We start from the raw sequence: 21,532 nt of genomic DNA, 5'->3' as shown, positions 1-21,532 counted from the left end.
CGCCGCCCTCGTGCAAGTGCACCGCGTCCGTCCCATTAACAATAGAGTTATGCATGACGTGTCGTCATGAATGCAAAAACCTGGGTAGAAACAAACAGGGGCGGGCTGTGATTCGCCACGTGTCTGGATGCCAAGTGCGACGGCTTTTTCGGTTTATTCCGCAGACTGTCGCGTGGTGCTGTCAGAGTTGCTGGTTCCAGTTCCATTCGAGCCGGCAGAGTGTACGGAAATGCGTCCGCCGTCAGTCTGTTCGGGGGGAGTGTGGGGTTCGAGGGTGGCGGGCGCGGATGCGGATGAGTGGACCTCGTCGTGGGTGCGGTGCTTTGGCGTAGAGCAGCACACAACCTTCTTTTCCGACGAGTGCGCTGGTTCGGACGCGCCGCCGGACGACGACTCCGGGTGTCGACCGACCTTGGCTTCCTGGCCCGCTTCGTCATCAGCGTGGCCGGGAGAGGCAGGGACGACGCCGCCTCCGATGCGTGCCCAGAACATCTGATCTCGAAGCCGCACGCTCTCTTCCCAGGCCGCCTTCTCCTGGTCCTCGTCGTCTGCTCGCCAGTGGCCGTCCTTGATCATGCGTAGAAAGCCAATGTAGTCGCAGGTGGAGCGAACTCTGTTCAAACAATAATTGCAAAGCGGATACCTCTGGGCCGAATCCGCCTCGCTAGTCCTGAATCGGTGGTTTCGCAAGTACTGAGAGTCCTTTCTCGACTCCCCACAAAGGGAGCAAGGTTGCATCTGCGGCTTAGCAGTGCTAGCATTGCACGTTGCGCCGGCCGGGATTGGTTCGACGACCAGAGACCCCTCTGCAATCGAGTTGAGCACGGTGCGGCGGGCAAGCCACGAGAGACCAGGGGCGATGTCGAGACGCAGGGTCGGCTCAATGTCCTCGGTCAGCGCCCTCTTGTAAAACCGAGTCTCCTTGAGCGCAGGAAGCGGCACGCCGCTTGAGCCCGCGCTTGCGCTTGCTGTCGATGCTGGGGTGTTTGGCGATTGCGGAGCGCTCTTGTCGGCCGGCGTGGAGGCGCTGAGCGAAGAGGTGGAGGCGTTGGAGGGATGGGCGCTCGACGTAGAACCACCGAGGCCCAGTGCAAGGGCGTTGATGCCTCCCAGCGATCCCGAGGAGATCCTACTAGCGGAATGCCTGCTGTGGGACAGTCTGACCAGACTCATGAAATCGTCGAATACCGGGAGGTCGGTCCGCAGAGCGGGCTGAATGAGATGCGACAAAATCAAGGGCGAGCACGGGGCGAATGAATCCGTGGAAGGGGAGACGAGGTCGGGTGAATACGGAACCGCTCTGTCATCGTATTCATGGTCGAACCTGACGACGCCCGGAGACGGCGGTGCTGTGCCATTCGTCTGCTCGTCGTGCTCAGAAGCCATCGTCTCCATGACGCTTTTCAGCTCGGAGAGTTGCTCCTGCTGGGATTTCAAGAGTCCCTCCGAATCAGCAAGCTGGGCCTTGAGCTGATCAATCTTGCGCCGCAAGGCCTCGTGCTGGACCTGCGCCTCTTCCTTGGCCCCAATGACCATTTTGTTTGCCTCCTCAAACAGGGCCGTGGTAAGGTTCTCCAGTTCTTGTTCGATCTTCCTCTTGTCCTTTTCGGTGTCAAGACGCCGGGCGGTTTCTGCGTCTAGTTTGGCCTGCATGGCCTTCTTTTCCATGGCAAGGGCCTTTTTCTCTGCGTCCAGGGTTGATCGACGAACCCAAACATCGCCCTGAAGGGTGTCCCGCATCGAGGAATTCTGAGACTCTAGCTCCCGTATGCGGTCCTTGGCTGCGGACAACTCGTGCCGGGTCGCCGTGAGGGTGTCATCGAGAACGGTCTGGTAGTTGATGGCGTTGATGAGTTTCGTGCTCAGAGTGGCGACTTCATCATCGAGGTCAGGATGGCGACTGGAACCCGGCTCGGCGTTGTCGTTGGCCGGGCTTTTGGCGCGACTCCGCGGATCGGGCAGGGTGCTCATCTCATCGTCGAGGACGGGGGCGGAACGGGAGGCTGCGAGGGAAATGGTGCGAAGCTGCGAGGTGGATGGTGATTTGAGAGGTAGACGAGTCTTTTGCTGCGTCGGAGAGGGCGGCGTGGACTGGGTTGTGGCGGCAACGGGCGACAGGGAGCGCAAATGGCCAAGGGGAGACGGACCAGCGGAAGGTCGAGAGGAAGGTCGAGAGGACGCTTGGTGGTGTTGTGGCCAGCCGGCGGCGTAGACGAAGCTGAGTAAGTGGTTAGCCACGGCCATGGTCTAGGCTCGCAAATAACTAAATCGTCTCCATATGGAGGCCAATGTCCACAACTACGGTATACATTGTATCCTGCCGCTCGCGTCGAGGGAGGCCTAGGTTCCAGGTTCCAGGTTCCAGGTTGAGACACCAGACTCGGCGACGCGGGACGTCGAGAGCAGTGGGCAGGCAACGAGAGCCCAAGATGGAAGGGACGGGACGCGGCAGGGAGAACTTACGATTCCATGGCCACAGGCACAGGGCAGAGAGAAAGGTAGACACAGCAACAGCTGTGAGGGTGAGTGGTGCGGCAATGAAGATGGGAAGACGTCGTCCAAGGTTTCGGAGCAAGGCAGCAGGAGCGTGAGGCATGAACTGATTGGCGACTGCCTTTTTACGCTACTCCGCACGCCGACAAGCCTTTAGCTTGGACCAGGCCGAATCTTGCGAGGAGCCAAACGGCGTCGCACGAAGCAAACTGCAGCCACCTCGAGGCTAAGTCGTCAAGCAAGGTTTGACGGCGGTGGGTGTTTTTTTTTTTTTTTTCCTCTCTGTCTTTCTTCTTCTTCGTCTCCGGTCAATTGGTTTTGGGCCGACAACGGGTTGCACGCGGCAGCAGGCCGGAGGAGGCGTGCGAGGCCAGCGCAGAGAATCGGGCGGGTGGGATGAGGATGAGGCAGGCAGAGGATTGCAACTGATTCAACGGTGACGTGACGAAACATTTCAAGGCAGACGCCGGCCTGGGCCACGTGCAGCGCAGCGCATCTGGGCAGTTTGGTCAAGACTCAACGGCCCCCCGCTGCCCCGGTGCCCCGGTGCTCTCTTCTGCGTCCTAGGGCCCAGATGGCTGGGAGTCTGGCACAAGGACCGGCTTGGCGGCGCTCGGACTTGACTGGAGACAGCAAGCACAGAAGTTCAGAACGCTGCAGGCCAAGCGCCTACACGCGAAACATCGAGTCCATCTCATCGTCGCGATGCTCACACCCATTACCGTCAACGTCGCTCGGATCAAGAATTGACGGCATCAATTTTCGCCTCTGTCGGCTTGCGGCTGGGAAACGAGCACACCCCGGTTGCCGGGCTATCACGGGCTATTGTCATGGGCCGTTTTGCCATGGGTCCCTGGTCCACGAGAAGCGTCATGGACTCATGGATGGATATGATTGCTGAGCAGCAAAGCTCGACCGGTGGGCTCAGGCACAGCCACGCCGCGCTGCCTGGGGCGGCTACTGGCCGGCACGTAGCCGCTCCTCCTCGTGCATTGACCCGTCTTGGGGCCACGACAAAACAGTAAGTGTTAATTGGCCGTCGCATCTTATTGTTCATGTTCCGTACTGCTGATGCTGGTAAAATGCTATTATTCATCTACTCCGCATGTACACAGCCTAGTTGTCCTCACTACCTCAAATGTGCCGTTCGCTCCTCTGCTTCCGCAATCCACTGCCTCAGCTTGGCCTCTGATCGCGGCCTCAGGCCAATCTTGAACGGCTTCGGGTCCAGCGTCAACGACGTGGGCGTGGCGTTGCACTCGATGCAGTCCATGCAAGGCGCGTCCTCGACATTCTCCGACGGCAACATTTCAAACGCCGTGATGAGGCGAATATACGCCGTGTACAGCTCTCGGTTCGCGAGATGCGACCCTACGCACATGCGAGACCCTGCGCCGTACGCATAATGCGGCGTGCCGACCTCGGTGTCCTGCAAGAATCGCTCGGGGATGAACTTGTCGGGCATCTTGAAGCGCTCGTTGTCGTAGTCGGCGGCGTAGGCGTTCTGGCCCCCCCACCCAAAGCACCGCCGCATTAGCTCGCATTGATGACGAAGAGAGAAAAAGGCGGGAGAGACAAGAGAGAGACGCAGACAAGGAAAGCACGGCCAGCCGACAGTAACACCACTCACCATGAAAAACGTCGTTCCCGCGGGAATCACAGTGTCTTGGTAAGGAATATCGCGAATACTGGTGCGGGGAAGACAAATCGGTATCACTGTCCAGTATCGGAGCACTTCCTTGACCAAGGCAGTGACGTAGGGCACCTTCTCCTCCACTAGGCATTTTTCCCATGAGTCGCCCTCGGGGTACACGTCTTGGATGGCCTGGAGGGCCTTGGCTTGCACCGCCTGCCCTTGCTCTGTGGAGAGGAATGCCATGCCCATGATGATATTGCCGGGCACGGTATCGAGTCCAGCAGAGACCATGGTCAGGCAAATCGACTTGACCTCGGCTGCAACCACACCCCCATCCATCAGTATCGACGACACACGTCTGGGGAGGCGCAGGACATACCAAGGTTCAACGTTGCCTCTGGATCCTTCAAGATGTGTCCCGTAATGCAAGGCTTATCCGTGCCCTTTGCAATCTCACGCTTGAGATGGTCCAGCATGTCGGTCAGATACTTGTCACGCCGTCGTCGATACTCGTCGGCCGACGAGTTCCGCGCACTCCACAGCCGCAGCAGGGGCACATAGTCTTGCCAGTTATTGCTCGTGGACCGAAAGTTGGAAATCTCGCGCTCCACGTGGGTGACTTCGTTGAGGAGTTGACTGTCGACCGTCCCGTCGATGCGGAAGCCGTAGTTGAGCGTGAGCGACGTGTTGAGGGCGAAGCGGGCGATGTAGGCGATGGGGTCTACGGGCCGGGTGCCGCCCCTGCAGTCGTCGAGAAGCTCCTTGATGCTCACGGTGGATTCGAGATCGAGAATGGGCATGTATGACTGCGTGGCCGGGCGGTTGAGAGCGGTGGCGGCGGCCTTTCTGCGTCGCTTGCACGACTCGTCCCAGGGCGAGGTGCCAATGGTGAATCCCTGCGACGACGACACGACCGAGTGAAAGGTGTGGAACATGGGCCGGGATATGAGGGCCGACTGGTGAGTGATCCAGAAGTGCTTGACGGTTTCGTATGAGTTGACAAAGACGACGCGGCGGTTCCCCAGCCGGGTCTGGAAGACGGGCCCATGCTTGCGCGCCCATCGCTGCGCAACCCGCGCATGATCTGTGCCCAGCTCAATCAGATTGCCGAGTATGGGGACGCCCGGAATCTCGGGCAGGCCCTTGATCTTGGGGATATCGGTCGCGTTGAGGTATCGGACCACGAGGTAGAGGGCGGCGACGACGCCGAGCGCCACGACGGGGTACGACATGGTGTTGTCCCTTGATTTTGCAAAACCCGACGCTTTTTGTGAGTCAGGCAAGGGGGCATGTTGCAGGGCGAATTGACGACATTTACCAAAGAATTGAAAGAAAAAAGACGACCGGAGGTGGGACGAGGGAGCCCGGAAATGCTCGTTCGCCCGCCCGACCCGGTACTACTTTCTAATCTGACGGGAGATTCGAGGGTCACAAAAGGTCGCTTCACCCACTCACTATACGACATCAACCTCAATCAAGACGCTACCCGTAGAGTCGTCGACGAGTGACGGGTGAAGCGGCGGCCACCGCAGCTCGGTCGTAGAAGTAATGGCAATCGGAAGCGCGGTTCCGGCCGTTTCAAGGAAATGCGGACGGTCGGCTTGTCATGACGCAGAAGTTATTCTGTCACTTACTACATGGTAACTGGCATGCTGGTTTGACGGGACAGAACAGAAACGCGGGGAAGACAGATTGCGACACAAGGATGCAACCATGCTGACATGACATGTCTCCGGAGTCCGTGCCGAAGAGGCTTGTTCCCTGTGTCTGAATGTGCTAGTAGTATAGTAGCAGTACGGCGGAGTAGTACGGAGAACCAGCTCCTAGCCTTGATGGCTTTGCTCTGTTGCTCAATGCCCATTGCCTGGTAAAATCCAAGTGCGCACGGAGTACGACAGGTCAAGTACGTACTCCGTACCAGACGAAAGGCGGCAAGGCCGGAGAAGAAGAGAGGCAAAAGCACAGACGATGCAAGGAGGTTGAGACACTTCACTTGAATGTCGAAGCTGAAGGGCCAGTCTCAGCAGGGCAGCAACGCAACTATATGACAAGTTACTACGGAGTACACGACGTGCCGTTCGCTCCTTCTGCTTTGGCTGCGGAGGCGAGGCTGGTGAGTCGTGAGTCGTGAGTCGTGACTGCCTACCCAGGCTTCCCACGGCAACCTGACAGTCCAGGCTCCATCTCATCTCTACTCAAACATGATGCCCACGACGACCAAGGCTGTCTCACCGCGGCAAAGCCTCACAATTAGCGACGGCGCAGTTCGTGCCAAAGTTATGGTGAGATGCCGGTTTGGTTTGCGCCGGACCAGAGTCTCCGCCGCCACACGCAAGAGGCTTTCTTGTGGCGCCCGCCATTGATGTAAAACAGCTGAGAAAGTTCATGCCGAATTGGACAAGCACCAAGTCACCATACTCGGGCTAATAATACATACGTACGTGTGCCCGTCCACGGGTCGCGAGACGGAGCTAATCTTCACCTCGGTGCCGTCTCTTTCCCAGCATGTCATGTTGACCTGGCTCGACCCGACCGTCTTGTGATAGCCACTCGCCATGCAGAAAACATTGCTTCCAGCCCGAGGCAGCTCCAAGCAGGCTGTTGCGGACTGCGGAGAGATGGGCCTCGACTCGTTTTGGGACGTGTCCCCGGTCCCGACTCTCGTCGTGTCTCCAACCCACCGCATCCGCAAAGCGTCCCAGAGCATCGCGAGCAGGTGGGACCGCGACGTCAACGATCTCGTCGGCAACAACGTTTTCGTCGTCCTCTACGGGGGCTCGCCGCTCGAGCGCTTCGACCGCATACCGCTTGCCAGCGCAATCGAGAATGCCGTGGCCGGCCGGGCCTTGGCCCTGTGTCCCAACGCCTACCACCAGGGCGCCGTGTCTTGGTCGGCGCGAATCGTGCCGATATTCAAGGGCGAGCAGCTGCAGTTCCTGGTGCTCGAGTTCGACACGGACGAGCACCGACACGCCAAGGTTTCCGGCATCGACGGCTACCTCTGCGACCGCATGGTCGACGACATGTTCCGGCTCCTCGTCGACACCGTCAAGGACTACGCCATCTTCCTCCTCGACACGCGCGGCTACGTGGCGACGTGGAACGCAGGCGCCGAGCTGCTCAAGGGCTTCCAGAGGGAGGACATTGTCGGCCGGCACTTTTCCACCTTTTACGGCCAGGCCGACCTGCGCGCCGGGAAGCCGGAGAAGGAGCTGATGACGTGCCTGCGCCAGGGCCGCGTCGAGGACGAGGGATGGCGCTACCGCAAGGACGGCAGCAGGTTCTGGGCCAACGTGGTCATCACGGCTCTCTACCGCAACGGCGTGCACATCGGCTTCGGCAAGGTCACGCGCGACCTGACGGAGCGGCGGGAGAGCGAGCTGCGCCTCATCGACGCCTACGAGGAGAGCTCCAAGCTCAAGAACGACTTCCTCGCCAACGTGAGCCACGAGATCCGGACGCCCATGCACGGCCTGCTCTCGGCCTGCTCGCTGCTGCTCGACACCAACCTGTCCGAGGACCAGCGCGAGACGGCCAACATCATTGCCGAGTCGGGCCAGGTGCTGCTCGGCGTCATCAACAGCATCCTGGACTACTCCAAGCTCGCCTCGGGCACCTTCTCCATCACCTCCGACGTCTTCGGCGTCGGCGACGTGGTGGCCTCCGTGATCCGCACCGCGCGCACCACCGTCGTGCCCGGCGTCCACATCAAGTTGCATCTGGCGCCCAACTTGCCGAGACGGGTGCGAGGCGACCAGCTTCGCTTCCGCCAGATCATGCAGAACATCATTGACAACGCCGCCAAGTTTACGAGCGCAGGCTACATATCCGTGTCGTGCTCCGTCAGGGAAGAGACGGACACGGCCTACTCCATCCTCACCGAGGTGGCCGACTCTGGCATCGGCGTCAAGACCAGCGATGCCAAGAAGCTGTTCCAGCCCTTTATGCAGTCCGAGGTGTCCATCAAGAAGCGCTTCCAAGGCACAGGCCTGGGCCTGTCCATCGCCAAGTCCCTGGCCGTCTTGATGGGCGGCGACCTGGGATACAGACCCAACTCTGAGTGCCGCGGCAGCGTATTCTGGTTCGCCGTCAGGCTCGACAAGGCGGCGGCGGCGGCGGCGGCGGCGGCGACGACGGCCAGCGAGCCGCAGGAGGCTGCGGACAAGACGCCCTTGCCGGCCATGGCGGGAAACAAGAACTCGGCCGCGGTGCTGGACCGACTCAAGGAAGTCGGGGCCACGACGCGCATCCTGGTCGCCGAGGACAACATCATCAACCAGAAGGTCCTGGTGGGCATGCTGCAGTCCTTCGGGCTCAAGAACATTGCCGTCGCCCCCGACGGCGCCCAGGCGGTGTCGGCGCTCACCGGCTCGCCCGACAAGTTTGACCTGGTCATGATGGACGTCAGCATGCCCGTCATGGACGGCTTCGAGGCCACTGCGCACATCCGCCGCCTCGGCAGCCACGTGCCCATTCTGGCCATGACGGCAAACGCCCTGCGCGGCTACAAGGAGAAGTGCATGCAGTCTGGCATGGACGACTACGTCCCGAAGCCGGTCAGCAGGAACCTGCTGCTGCAGAAGCTACTGCTGTGGCTGGACCCGATGAAGCAGCATGCCGTTGAGTCGAGCATGGCCATGGCCATGGACCTGCTTGAAGCGCCGCCCATGCCCCCCTCCGAGCCCTCTACTTCCCAGGTTTGCAGCGGCGGGTGAGCGTCTGCCACCAGACTCGGCCACGCTGGCGCTGTCCCTTTACCCTTGGGTTCCCCTTTGGTCGACGGCATGATGCCGCTGCTCAAAACGCCTATTCCTGGCTCTGGCTAGGAACACGCGCCTGTATGGGCCAGGATTTTGCGCCAGGGCATGAGCCCGGCGCCTTCCTTGTCCTGCAGCTCCCTCGATGGCTGTCGATAGTACTGTGGTGTAGCGCTACGAGCGCCACGTTGGTGGTTAAATGCCAGCCCGTGTTGGAGGGACCGTGGAAAGCGATTTCGCGTCGAATGCCAGCAACCCGGCATCAAGAATAACCAATATGCCTCCCCCCCCCAAAAAAAAGGTGGGAACCACGCGCAGTGGCGTCGGTTGGCGTTGAGGGGACAGTGTTCAAACGGCAGCGCCACGTCGAATCCAGCGCGCCCGAAGATTGTCGGCTGTTTGGCCTGGTGTCGCTATCGACGGACGTGGCCTTTGCTTGACGCTCAGCCGTGCGGGCGTTTGGTCGTTTGGGGGCGGAGGCGCTATTTTGCCTTGAATGCCCGCCTGCAAGGGCTGTGTATTACAAGATCAGCAATCAAACGTAGATGTCAACAGGTCTTTTGATGCTGGAATAAGCAAGACATGTGCGTGCCATGCCAACGGGCGCGCGGGTCGAGTTTAGATGTACAAGGTGAGCAAACGTATGGTGAGTTGGGCTGGTTTGGCATTTGTGGCCGCGGCAGTCCAAACTCGACCATGTCAAATCCCCCTTTTTTTTTTCATGTCCAGACCGGTGTCTTTGCCGGCAGCATACATACTCGCCGTACTAACCAGTCCGGGTGTACAGTCGGCGGCGCTGTCAAATCGCCTTTTGGACATACAAAGCATTAGTATTGCACGCCTCTCGATCCTGGACCCTGGCATCCGAGTCGTTACAAGACGAGACATACACTACGACGGCGCGCGAGACCGTTCGAATAGACCGATTTGGACCTTGGTTACATGCTGAGGCAGAGCTAGCAACCTTGGGAAGATGCCTTGCCTGTGCAGCCCTGTCGGAATGAATGACTTGACTGGGCTCTCGAGTGGCTTTTCTTGGCGTCGAATGGGAAGGGCTTGGAGCACCGGGAGGTGCGAGGTAGGCTTTGGTTCTAAACGACAGGATGGACGCAGCCTACGTGGGCCTTGCTGGGTGGCTTGGGTTTGGTAGGGGAATCTTTGATATATCTCAGTAAATGAGATACCGGAAGGGGATGCTGGCATGCGGGTGCGTCGTCGCAGGCTGCGTCGCAGCTGGTGCAGAAGATGAGGCGACAGGACGGTGCCCGTTGGTATGGCCTCTGCGAAGCAACCTCTAATCGATCTTCCCGCCAATTTGCCGATTCATGGGAACTGCTGTCAGGAGAGGAATTGCCTTTGTGCAGGCGAGGCTGCTGGGCTTCCTCTTTGGCCCGGCGATGTGCGTAACTCCTTTCCCTGCGGACGATATTGCGCATCCCTCCAAGTCCATGGCGGACGAATGATTATGTGCCAAAAGTTGAGTGCAAAGTGTCACAACTATATTGGCCTCTCGTCGAACCTCAGTCCACTTCGTCGTCACCCTGTTACATGACTCCGCTAGATGCGCCATTTGCAACGCCGGCTTTGGAGAATCCTGGCAGTGACTGACTGGCTGTGAGCAGCTATTCACCCTGTGTTTCCGGACCTCAACTGCACACAGAGCAGAATCAAAGTCTGGGTCCAGCATGTACGCCAACCGCCCGCCCTGCTTCCGCGGTCCATCAAAACGTGGGTGTGGGTGTCAGGCGGAGGAGCATCAGGGCTACTTTTTCGGAGAGTGACCGAAGAGCACTGGCCGGGTGGCCTATTGTTGATCGTGCGTTGGAATTCTGCCTTCTGCACGGAGTATATATGCCCGCCCATGAGCTGGTGTTGTCGATGTGGCAGCACGGCAGCGAGGCCAGGAGCGCTCTGCTGTCCCTGCTTCAGGCGACCACTGGGCTGAAGGCGCCGCTTTGCGTACATGACACGGGTTGGTTGAGTGTAGTCGGTGCTGGTTTTGCTTTATTTCCATCTCGATCCGCTGCAGCACCCGGCACCACATGATGTCATGGGCCACCACGCATGCCCTGGCACGATGGTATGTGTATATATATGTATATATATATATATATGTGTGTGTGTGTGTGTGTGTGTATTCGCCGGCGCTCAGAATCCTGGTTGCCGGCTGTTGGAATCCCAGCTCTGTTTGCGGTGTTGGGGTCTGTATTGTACAGGCTCGGGCAGTTTGAGTCGCTCCAGTTCCTCCAGTTTTCTCACCTTGCCGTGTCCCAAACTCATCAGCTCCCTGGAGACGACTTGGCAGACCGCGGGGAACATTTTTGTACATGTACAAGTTCCCGCGTCAGGTTGCACGGGCTAGCCCAATGTCGGCAGCAAACATGTTGGTGATGCGCAACATGCTGCATGCCCCAGCGTTGTATGCCACAGAAATACCTGCAAGACCAAAGAAGCCGCGTATGTGCCGGCAATCGCGGTGCCGCCGCAGCCTGCGACTTCATTGCAGCCCTTACAACTGCGCCCTCTCAAACGCCCACGGAACCCTGGTTCACATCCATGTGATGAACCAGGTCCGCGTTTCTGGTGTAAGCGGAAGTCCTGAAGTCGAGCTTGACCTCGCCACTACAGCATCTTATCCATGCTCCCAAAAACCAATTTGTATCAAGTCGAGCGAGGAGGAGCCGTTTCCGCGTCCTCGATGAACGTTGCTCTTGCTCTCTACATTGCACGGAAAGGGGGGGATAAAAAGAGAGATTTTTTTTTCTTAAAAAAAAATTCCATCCTTGGCCATTGTCATATTTAAATGTCACGCTGGATACCATCGGGCTTCACTTATGGCGACCGGCACCGTGACTTCCAGCTGGGCCGCGTCCTTCTGCCTCGGGTGCGACAACCAGGTCTTCGAGTCGGACTACTGCTCCGAACGATGCCATCTGCAAGACATAGAGCACAGCTTGGCCATGAAACGGTCCGACATTTTCCAGAAACGCCACGACGAGCGTCGATACTCGCTCCCCGGGCCCGTCCGAGACTCGGCCCGGCTATCCCCGTCTTCGGGTGTCACGGGGCCCCCGCGAGCCGCCACGCTGCCGAGGCGCAGAAGCTCCGCGGGAGCCTCGGACGGTCCAGCTCGCGACGGGCCGCCGCCGGACTTGACGCCGTCGACGACGGATCGAGCTTGCGCGGCGGGCGTTGTGTGCAAAGATGCCGAGGCGGCGCGGGGCGATGAATCAGCGCACGCTCGCTCCGCAGGGAGGAGCGTCGCGGGCGTGCCCAGGACCGAGGTGGTGACCTCGACGGGGTGGGACATATGGCGGGCTCGGGAAACCTCCTTGGCTATTGAAACGGAGGAGATCACGGCGCGGCTGCCGGTCGACAATTCGAGTGGGTGACTGCGTGTGGGGGTCTCGGGGGTGGCGGGCAGAGAGAGAGTCTGTTCTGTTCGAGGGTTGAGATTGAGAAATCGTGCTTTGCGAGCCATGCTCTGCGGGTGCTCTGCTTCTGAGTCGGTGCATTGTTGACGCGCTTGGGCTGTTGTGCCGTTGGGCCGCGGACACGGTTCTCCTTGCGTTTTCGACTGCAGTCTTGTTTGTGCGTGTTCGTTTCTCATAAGCATTATCGTAATATAGCTACTGGTGGTAGTAATCTTGTATACTTGGTCGCCAGATGAGGGGCGTCTTCCCTGCCTGTTCAAAGGAAGCGCCCAGCAAGATGCTCCCACTAGTCTGCGGACTCGGTGCTCCTTGCGTTTTCGACTGCAGCCTTGTTTGTGCATGTTTATTTCTTATAAGCATTATTATAACATAGCTACTAGTAGCAGTAATCTTATATACTTGGTCGCCAGATGAGAGGCGTCTTCCCTGCCTGTTCAAAGGTAGCGCCCAGCAAGATGCTCCCACTAGTCTGGCGCCTCGTGTTGTAATGTCCGTGGTTGCTAGTATCCGAACGAACACGACGTGCAGGACCGGCTCCTTGTCCTTGGGACCGCTGCCGCGCCGGGGCTCCGTGCGGCGTGTGCGGGGCCGGCCGGAGCGTGTCGTGCTCCACCGGCCCGCGTTGTCGGTCGTCCGGGCCGGGCCCGTACGCACGGGGAGTACTGTGCGGTCGCTCTTTCGAATATCCGTCTTCTTGCCGTACGCCGTTGTGCAGCTGCCGCCTTGAATCTCCTGCACACTCTCCGCGTTGCAGTATCCTGCGTTGGGCGCCGAAGACATCTCTGTGACTTGCATCCTTGGCCTTTCCGTGCAGCCGGGCGTCTGAGCGCGCGTGGCGGCTTCGCTATTGATGACAACCGGGTCATGATAGGCCGTCCTGGTCACGTTGCAAGCTAGAGCCACCCTGGGCCGTTTTGGAGCAGCGGATAAGCTCGTGTTTCTCGCGACTGGCTGGTATGTCACCGATCTGCTCGTCATTGGAAAATCCGTTCTAGGCTGGCATTGTGGTTGTCTAGTCCGGACCTGGATGCGCGCCGGGATGTCTGATGACACTTGTTGCACGGGACTGCGGTCAAAGAGCATCTAGCAGCGACTAACTGCAATGCACAAAGGTTGCAGCTATGACGGTCGATGCCCTCGTAGGGCGCGAGGCACAACGGCCCAACGCGTCTAGACCCATTGATGCCGCCCTCATGTAGTCGGGCTACACACATGGACACCCTGTAGTATATGTAGTGCTTGTTGGTCGAGTCCGTCAAATTCAGGAACCCTAAACCTCTTGGTTCCCGGCAGCCTCGGGTCAGACTACCCCTTAAGCTACGCTACATCGCTGGGGCAGAGATTACTCGTCTAGCTCTCCCCTCGGCAGCTTACTTGGCTTTGCAATACGCCACGCTGTTGCTCTGTGAGGCACACTTTGCACTTGCTCACGTCTTGATTTAGTGCACCTGCTCCGTGCCTCACCTCACGTCATACGGGACACTTTTACGAGTGTCATTGCAGCTCTTGTCACATGGCAGGCTTGCGAGGAAACCCATCTCCATGTGATTTGGCCAACACCTTGACCCATGGGAGGCCAAGTTGTGGAATGAAATGGAACGCAGGAAACTCAGGCTGGAAAGGAAAACATCCATCCTTTGGCAGGACGCAAGACAAAATTGTTTGTCATCAATTTCGCGATTCTCTTGCGTCGACTAGCAGCGCTGTTACTCTACCTGGAGTTCTGGACGCACTTTCACCCACTTCTTTCCGTACTTCGCTCCGAGCTCAAGCAAGCGGGACCAGACGTAAATCTGTGATAAGCTCGCAAGCTCGCATCGTTGGATGCGGCACGTGTTTGGCCCAGTTCGCCATCTAGACTGTTCCTCGCTTCTCGATATGCCTTACCAGGCTGTATGGTGTCCGCCCTTGGCCTCAAGCAGCTTTAGCAGGTACACGCTCATAGACACTACCTCGCACGTCTCCGTCTGGCCATGTGTTCCCCGAAATTGCTCTCGCTAGCCGAGGAACTCACTACCTACATGTCGTCGGACACACTGGTTTCCGGGTCCGCACATGTAGTCTGTATCTTTAATACGCCTGCCGCCGGACGAGGACGAGACGCAATCCCCGTCAAGGGCTGCGCAAAGCCGACCACACGATGACACGGCACGGTCCGTATTCGTCCCAAACTGGATGCCGGAACCGGCGCGCCGGCCCTTTGCCCACTCCTCCCATGCTCTGTCGCAGAATTCTGGGACATTGCTGGCTGGGATGACGATGGGCGAAGCTGGAGCATCGCAACACACTTTGAAGAAGGTGAGTGCGCACGCGGCAAGAATTGCGCCACTGCTGCAAAGCTTCATGATTATCCTATCGGCTCGGGGGGGGTCGTGTCCTCTGGGTGGAGGGAGGAAGTAGGGAGTTTTGGGTTGAAATTCTGTTGTATATTTGCAACGGATAGGCCGAGTTGTTTCAAGAAGTATGCGAGAAACTTTGGAGCATTAGAATAGTCAAGCCGAGTAGGGGACTTTTGGAGGAAAAGGCCGATTTTGATCTGAGTGGTGTGGCTCGGAAAAGGATTGGAAAGAGTGAAAAGAAGGCAGGCCTTGTATACATGATCCATTTTGTGCCTGTCCCATCTTTGCCAGTTGCAACACTAACTGTGATTTTGAACTACATCTATGACTTGCTGTGCTCTGAGAGTGCTCCTTCGTAAATCCTACTATTGGACTTGACCAATAGTCTATGAAGCCCGATTCGCAACCCGACCCATAGTCGAGACCAATCTATCCGGCGAGTTACGACGTTGGTCGCCACGGCCCCTTTAGTCGTTCATTGCTACTAGTGGGTTGAATCCTTCCGGTTTGCGGGGAAGAAAGATTGCCACCATCGACCGGTGTGTCGACGTAGGGGGGACAAACTGCAAGAATATACGAACAACGACGTTGGCTCTCTGTTTTTACCGGTGAGGAGCACGGTTTCATGGGCGGCTTTCAACACGTGGCAAGTGGACGCCGGTGGAATCGCAAAGTTGACGCGGGTCATCTCAGATTAGCCGAGGGCTCGGCTCGTTAGCCTAAATCCAGTACAGTACATGATTGCGCATGATGTGTGGGATGCATGGAAGTTCCTTACGCGCAATAATCAAGTGGCATGGGTGGCACAACTCATCACAGTCAATGCGACTTGCAGTTACACCGCACCATGGAGGTTGTCACGCACCGCTCAGCTACGAAGCCGGCCTGCGTATCGATGGCTGGAGCGCTACGAAGGATGTTTGTAGGTCTACGTGGCCTCCTGAATAGAATACTAAATGCTCCAAGACGCATATAGATATTTCAACTTGTCCCGTTTTGCCGCAAGTCGAACAACAAAGTCTGGTAGAAACCAGGACATTTATCAACATGATGTACACGGGCTACAACCACCCGTGAGAGCGGCGTCTGGGCACACCGACAAGTAGCAGTAGCATTATTGATTGCTGGAAGAATCTCGTGTAGCATGTGGATGGATAGCTCTCGACTGGGAGCGGAGTCCAGGCCGCAGAAGGAACCATACAACATGCGTGCGCTTCCCGTCCTGGTGATGATAGCTGGCCAGAAGCCGTGGGTTACAGTGCAGAGTCGCAACTGCTGTCGTCGATATGGACCCTATCCCAGCCGCACCGGACATGTTGCTCGTCGCCTTTTACAGCCAGAGCGGGCAGGGCAATGCGCCATGGACCGGACCGGCTCGAGGCTAGTTTAGGTGCGGAGCGATTGCCGATCAGACAAGACGGAGAGCCTTGTTCGGTATTTGCTCGATCTCGCTGGCGCAAGTCGCCGGGTCGCCGTGTCGCCTTGATTCCCGTGACGCCATGCAACTTGTGCAGATCGCACGACGAGTTGGTCATAATAAATAATGGCGTGACTGCAGCGAGCAGCGGCGTAGCTGCCCCGGAACCGGCTTCAATGATATCTTACCCGGCAATATCGCCTTGCTAAGATCAAGTATCGGTCCATCAATGCGACGCTGAGGTGTGACCGATAAAGAAGCCCTGTGTGCCTGCGCAGTAATCAAAGACTAGCCTCGGGCCCAATCGCGATAGCTGACGGTACGTTAAGATGGAAATCGAAAAGTTGTCTCTTCCAGTAGCGTCTTCTGTTCTCCGTCACTTACGTGAGCGACGAAGCTATCAACCGGCCGGCCAACCGGACCGTACAACGACAGCGGCCCAAGGGGAGCCATATGCCGCAGACTAGCGGTCAAGAGGGTGACAGTTCACGTTGGTTCACTATGACACTGATGCTGTGAAATCACGATGCACAGTAGATGTCTCATTACTCCGTACCTTGTCCAAGTCCCGGGCCGAATATCTAGGTCTGACGGGATAGAGGCTGGACGAGGGAGCAAAAAGTCTAACCAAGGTATCCGATTCCCTCGCCGAGCATGATTGCTCCTCGGAGCATGCCAAACACCGCCGTTCTTCTCAGGGGCTCGACCAGCTCGCCGGCTATGATATTGACCACAAGACTAGCCACGATTAGCATCTTGCGCCCAGTCGCACAGCGACACGGCTTTGCTTGACGCGAAGCGCGGGGCCTTGCTCACATGTACCCTGCTGGCCCGCCCAGAAGGGTAATCAACTGCGTCGCCTGGATTATCATCATGCCGGCGCGCTTGCCGGCGACCAGCCCGAGAATCTGCACCGAGGCGCGAACGGCCGGTTCAGCGTCTGCATCATGAGTGCCAGCCCCGGGCCAAATCTCTTGGAAACCCACCCGCACACGAAGAGATTGAAGGTTCCTGCAGCGGCCGCTTAACATGCAACAACTGGGCGAAGTCAGCCGGGACAGCTACGGGTCGAGGGGCCGTGAAGCCGCACCGCAAAATGTTGTGCTCATGCCCAGGATGCTGAACTTCGTTGCCGTGCCTGCCGCGATCTCGTCCCGGCGACATCTGTCCCCGGATCCCCGATACGGCGGGTGCGTGTCGTAGAAGACGCCGCATTCCATCAGATGGAACACGTACAAGAGTCTGGGCGTCGAGGTCCGTCTCCAACAAGGCCGGCGCCATCTCAGGAGGCCGAGTCCAGATGTCAGATGCCGCCAAGAGTCAGGAGTCAAGACTCAAGACGACGTCGACATCGGGAGTGTTTGGATTGCGGCCCCATTAAAATTTTGCGATTCCCCGCGGCTCCCCCGACTTCGGACGGTCATTTGCCGGAGGCCACGGTATAAGCTGCAGGAACATGCCGCTTCGTCGGTTGCGCTTTGGACGGGGCGAGTCCTTGTTCAAAACGGCTTCCTCCATCCATACCGCAGGGTCTCAAAGGCGCTCCGTCCGTAACCCTGGAGACCAACGCGGGCTATTACTGTGTAGCCCGACCCGGATGACGGAGGCATCACGGGGTTGAGACATGTTGGGCATTGCGCCTGGATGCCCAAGCTCCCGTGTGGCTAGTGAGAGCATGACGAGGCCCGCAACCCTTGTGCATCGCAGCACGTCATGCGAGCGATGACGACGAAACGGAGTCGAGGGCTGGGGACATGCTGAAGCAAAAGCAAAGGTCCCCTGTCTGGTGTTTGAGATGGCGCCATGGGGTCCAACCGATGACCTGGGAGCAATGAGTCTATGACGAGAAGTCGCGAGACGTCAAAAAGCGACTGGCCGCGCAAAAATCAATTACTAATCAATTGCCTACTGGTTGTCTCGCCAGCTGCAGCTGTCGCTTCGACTGGGCCATCTGATTCGGCTGGCAGGAAACCGGTGAGCCGGGCGAAGTACTGGTACTCCGTACGGAGTATATACATGTCCATGTCCATGTCCATGTCTTGATCTATTCGCCACGTGCGTGACGTTTGTTTCCACGGCAAAACTACAACTACATAGTCGAGCGCAAAAGTACAAGTACCCGGCAACTTGGCCTCGGGAAATGAATCAATCTTGGCGCAACGCCCAGGTTGACCTCAAATTATCCTTCCATTGCACCCCGCATTGCCGTCTTCACTCCCGCCAACATCTTTGATCATCACTCTGAGCATACCATTACTCCTTGTCGACACTGACACTCTCAACACTCTCAAGGATGAAGTTGGTCGCCGTTGTCGCCGCCGCTCTGGCGTCCCTCGCTGTTGCTTCAACTTCTGAGGCCAAATGCCGGCAGGCTTCTTATCGATGCAATCGCAGTGCTAGAGCTTGGGAAATGTGCAACTCCAGCGGCGAATGGGTGGTAGGTACTCCGTATCCTGTTCAAATATGACTTGATCAACGGCTTGTCCTGACCATGGATGCTACTAGTTTGCTGGCCGCTGCCCTCCCGGGACTGTCTGCAAGATCAACTCCAACAACGGCTCTCCCTACTGTCTCCCACGTTCCACATCCTAGCTTACACGCACGACGAAGTACACCTGGAAAGAACGGCCTCGGGGAAGTTGTTTGAGAAGTGTCATGCGTTCTGCCTTTCTCTCGCTTGTACATACGTCTTGCCAGAGCCTGTTAGATGGCTGCTGGGGCGCCATTGACGTATTAGCTTCCAGGAAACAGATGCATGCGGCAAAGAGGGAGTGGAAAATTAAAAAAAAAAAGTGGGCAGATAAATCAATCGAAGCGAATCTTGACTCTGTGTCCTCAACCTCAACCCACCTCTGGCACAGCAGACAGGACTGGGTGCCTTTTAAGCTTTGCATACATCATCTTGACGACGACGACTCACTTGGTGATTTGCAGCTGTGTGAGCCGCCCTCCTTGTCCCTCGCAAAGGCACCTATCTCGCAATCGTGCGCTGAATGGTGTTGCCGTTGTTCGCCAGGCGATTTGGAGAGCAACGCAGGGGTCCCGTAATGACATTCTTGCCCGAGTTGCTAATAAGGTGGCTGGTGACAGCCTTGGCCCCCCGGACGCCGTTGACAGACATGGCGTAGAGGGCCAGCCCGGTCACGTATGACGTGGCCATGGACGTGCCGGAGTCGAGCCTGACGGCAGAGTCGCTGCCGCTCCCCGCCGACAAGATGTTGTCGCCCGGCGCAAACAGGTCCAGGGCGGTGCCGTACCTGCCCACCGCGCCGACGGTAACGGCGTTGGGCGCCGACGCAGGAGACGTTGTTTGGGCGTCGACCTGGCCGTTGCCCGCGGCCACGATGCTCAGCACGCCGTTGGAGAAGGCGGACTCGATGGCGTCGTCCCACGCCTGCGAGTACGAGCCGCCGAGCGAAAGGTTGATGACGGACCTGTCCTGCCTGTTCTTGGAGATGATGTCGTTGACGGCCCAGGCGAAACCGGCCAGAACGACGCTATTCGCTGCTCTGTCTCCCCGGAACTCCCAGTGCGCCGTGCTCACGCCGCTGTCAACAATGTAGGCATAGGTTCCCGTGCACGCTATGGCGACATGCCTCGGCGCTACTGCTCTCTTCTACTGTCTGCTCGTCAAAACGGCCGGCATAGCCCCGGAACGCCGGGCCGTTGTACTCGCGCTCGACGCCGGCAGGGTCATTCTTGCCATTGCTTCTGGCGTGGATACCTCTGACCCAGGACATGTGGGTGTCGGTAGCAACATTCTCCTTCAGCCTGACGATGTAGCTTCCTTCAATCACGGCCGAAGACGAGGCGCGGCTGTGGACAGGAGCTGCAGCAGCAGCAGACAGGCAAGCAAGGGCCGACGCGGCGGCAGCAATGATTTTGAAGAACATGATTCCAACGGCAGAAGCGGCTAATAAGTAATGTATATCTTGGGCTGAGTTAAAAGACTCTCCCTCTCTCGCATGACCGAAATCATTTACTTATACCCGATACGGCGGGTGATTATTCCAGCAAGCTCATCATCGTTTCGTACGCCAGGCATGATCCACGGGCTTCGTACTCAGCAGAGTTTATTCCGGTGCTTCTCTGCTCCAAGGAGTCAGATAATCCCAGTTGTACGCGCGGCCATGGGACGAGCTACGCCGTCGGATTGTGGCCACCGCTGGGTTCAAGGTTCACTGGTCTGATACAAATCGCCGCTGCTGAGTGTCAGCTTCCCGAGATTGCTTCACAGCTCGCATGCCCCTGGCGCCTTCTCACCTGGAGTTGAGTTTTATGGAAGATTCCGTGATTGAATATCAATTGCAACACCATAACCGCCCCTCCCCCCCGATCCACGATGCTTGGTCCCAGCCGAGGCCCCGTCAATGCCGACAACCGGTGTGGCAGTCTGATAGTCAGTTCATCTGACTACCGTCCGACTTGCTAAGAAGCCAAGTAGCATGAGGGACAACCCCCGCCCCGAGGAGGTGGACTTGGCAGTCGGCTGACCTTCAGCCGCAGCGATTCGGATGCGCCGGGTCAACCACTTTAGAGTTTTGTCCGATGAGCTGAGAGGGTGGGCTCAGCCCCCGGATTGTATAGACCACGACAAGACATGTCTCGATTTATACACTGAAAGCCGGGAAAATAGGTGATGCGGCAGTCATGCGCTAATAGTCTACGCCGTGGCTGCTGCTTGTCTTGCGCCTCGAGGACTGCTGACAACACGACACACCGTGTACATAAACCCGGTGCCAGGCGTGTACACGGATTCATACCCAACTATATTCACCTAGCCCAGCTTGGAAGTCTGCCCTGAGGACTTCTCCATGAAGCAAGTCTTGCTTGCCTGCAAAAGACAAGTCTCCACAAAAACGATGCTCCATCGTTTATACGTCGTGACTAGGTAGTTGGTTGGCAAGTTGACCCGAGGATGACGAAACAAACGGCCAGGCACATCCACCGGCGTCAACCGAAACCTGACTCTCATCAAGGAGATGGCTGCTGTCGCCAACTACTTTGCAAGGCGCCAGTGGCAACGAGCTGCGAGAGTCTCCGCTCGGCCAAATCGGTCGGTGAATGAACTCTGTTCGCGCCTGAAAAAAGCTAAACAGGAGCCTGGGATAACAGACAGGTCAGGAAGTCCGAGACGGGACTCAACGCCTCGCATTTAGCCAGAGATACTATTCACCACAGATAGCGTCAAGGGAACAACGTATGCTTGACATGTGGTTGGAGCTGGGGCAGGCCCGTTTTTCGTGTGTGCGTATTCGTAGATGCTCTTGTATACTATATCTTTGGGGGAATTGCTACACGGGCATGACACTTTGGCTACACGGGCATGACTCTTACACGGGCATGACTTTTACCACTTCTGATTGGTCGCATACTTTCTTGGCCCCACAGATACTTCCTCGGAAAGGCGGTGTAGCCAACTTCACTAACAAGCTCCTACATCACCATGAATTGCA

At 57.7% G+C, this 21,532-nt stretch overlaps 5 protein-coding genes across 5 annotated transcripts; 2 read left to right on the top strand and 3 right to left on the bottom strand.

Annotated features, from left to right (window-relative positions):
- Window positions 1-153: 153 nt before the first annotated feature.
- On the bottom strand, window positions 154-2,244 carry MAM_01185 (GDPGTP exchange factor Sec2p; the record flags this gene model as incomplete). The annotated part of the gene is made up of 1 exon (XM_040819984.1): window positions 154-2,244. The coding sequence occupies one exon, from the start codon at window positions 2,242-2,244 to the stop codon at window positions 154-156; it is 2,091 nt and encodes a 696-aa protein (XP_040681472.1).
- A 1,378-nt stretch (window positions 2,245-3,622) lies between these two features.
- MAM_01184 (cytochrome P450 phenylacetate 2-hydroxylase) lies at window positions 3,623-5,361 on the bottom strand (the record flags this gene model as incomplete). The annotated part of the gene is made up of 2 exons (XM_040819983.1): window positions 3,623-4,446; window positions 4,509-5,361. 2 exons carry the CDS (start codon window positions 5,359-5,361, stop codon window positions 3,623-3,625), a joined length of 1,677 nt encoding a protein of 558 aa, XP_040681471.1.
- A 1,323-nt stretch (window positions 5,362-6,684) lies between these two features.
- Window positions 6,685-8,844, top strand: MAM_01183 (CheY-like superfamily; the record flags this gene model as incomplete). Its single annotated transcript, XM_040819982.1, has 1 exon — window positions 6,685-8,844. One exon carries the CDS (start codon window positions 6,685-6,687, stop codon window positions 8,842-8,844), a length of 2,160 nt encoding a protein of 719 aa, XP_040681470.1.
- A 2,876-nt stretch (window positions 8,845-11,720) lies between these two features.
- On the top strand, window positions 11,721-12,278 carry MAM_01182 (uncharacterized protein; the record flags this gene model as incomplete). The annotated part of the gene is made up of 1 exon (XM_040819981.1): window positions 11,721-12,278. One exon carries the CDS (start codon window positions 11,721-11,723, stop codon window positions 12,276-12,278), a length of 558 nt encoding a protein of 185 aa, XP_040681469.1.
- A 6,769-nt stretch (window positions 12,279-19,047) lies between these two features.
- MAM_01181 (subtilisin-like protease PR1D) lies at window positions 19,048-19,969 on the bottom strand (the record flags this gene model as incomplete). Its single annotated transcript, XM_040819980.1, has 2 exons — window positions 19,048-19,658; window positions 19,714-19,969. 2 exons carry the CDS (start codon window positions 19,967-19,969, stop codon window positions 19,048-19,050), a joined length of 867 nt encoding a protein of 288 aa, XP_040681468.1.
- Between the last annotated feature and the right edge of the window lie 1,563 nt (window positions 19,970-21,532).

Source organism: Metarhizium album, assembly GCF_000804445.1.
Source record: "Metarhizium album ARSEF 1941 chromosome Unknown scaffold_2, whole genome shotgun sequence".
Classification (NCBI taxonomy): Eukaryota; Fungi; Ascomycota; class Sordariomycetes; order Hypocreales; family Clavicipitaceae; genus Metarhizium; species Metarhizium album.
The sequence above is the reverse complement of the archived record's forward strand: the minus strand, read 5'-3'. Positions and strand labels throughout refer to the sequence as shown.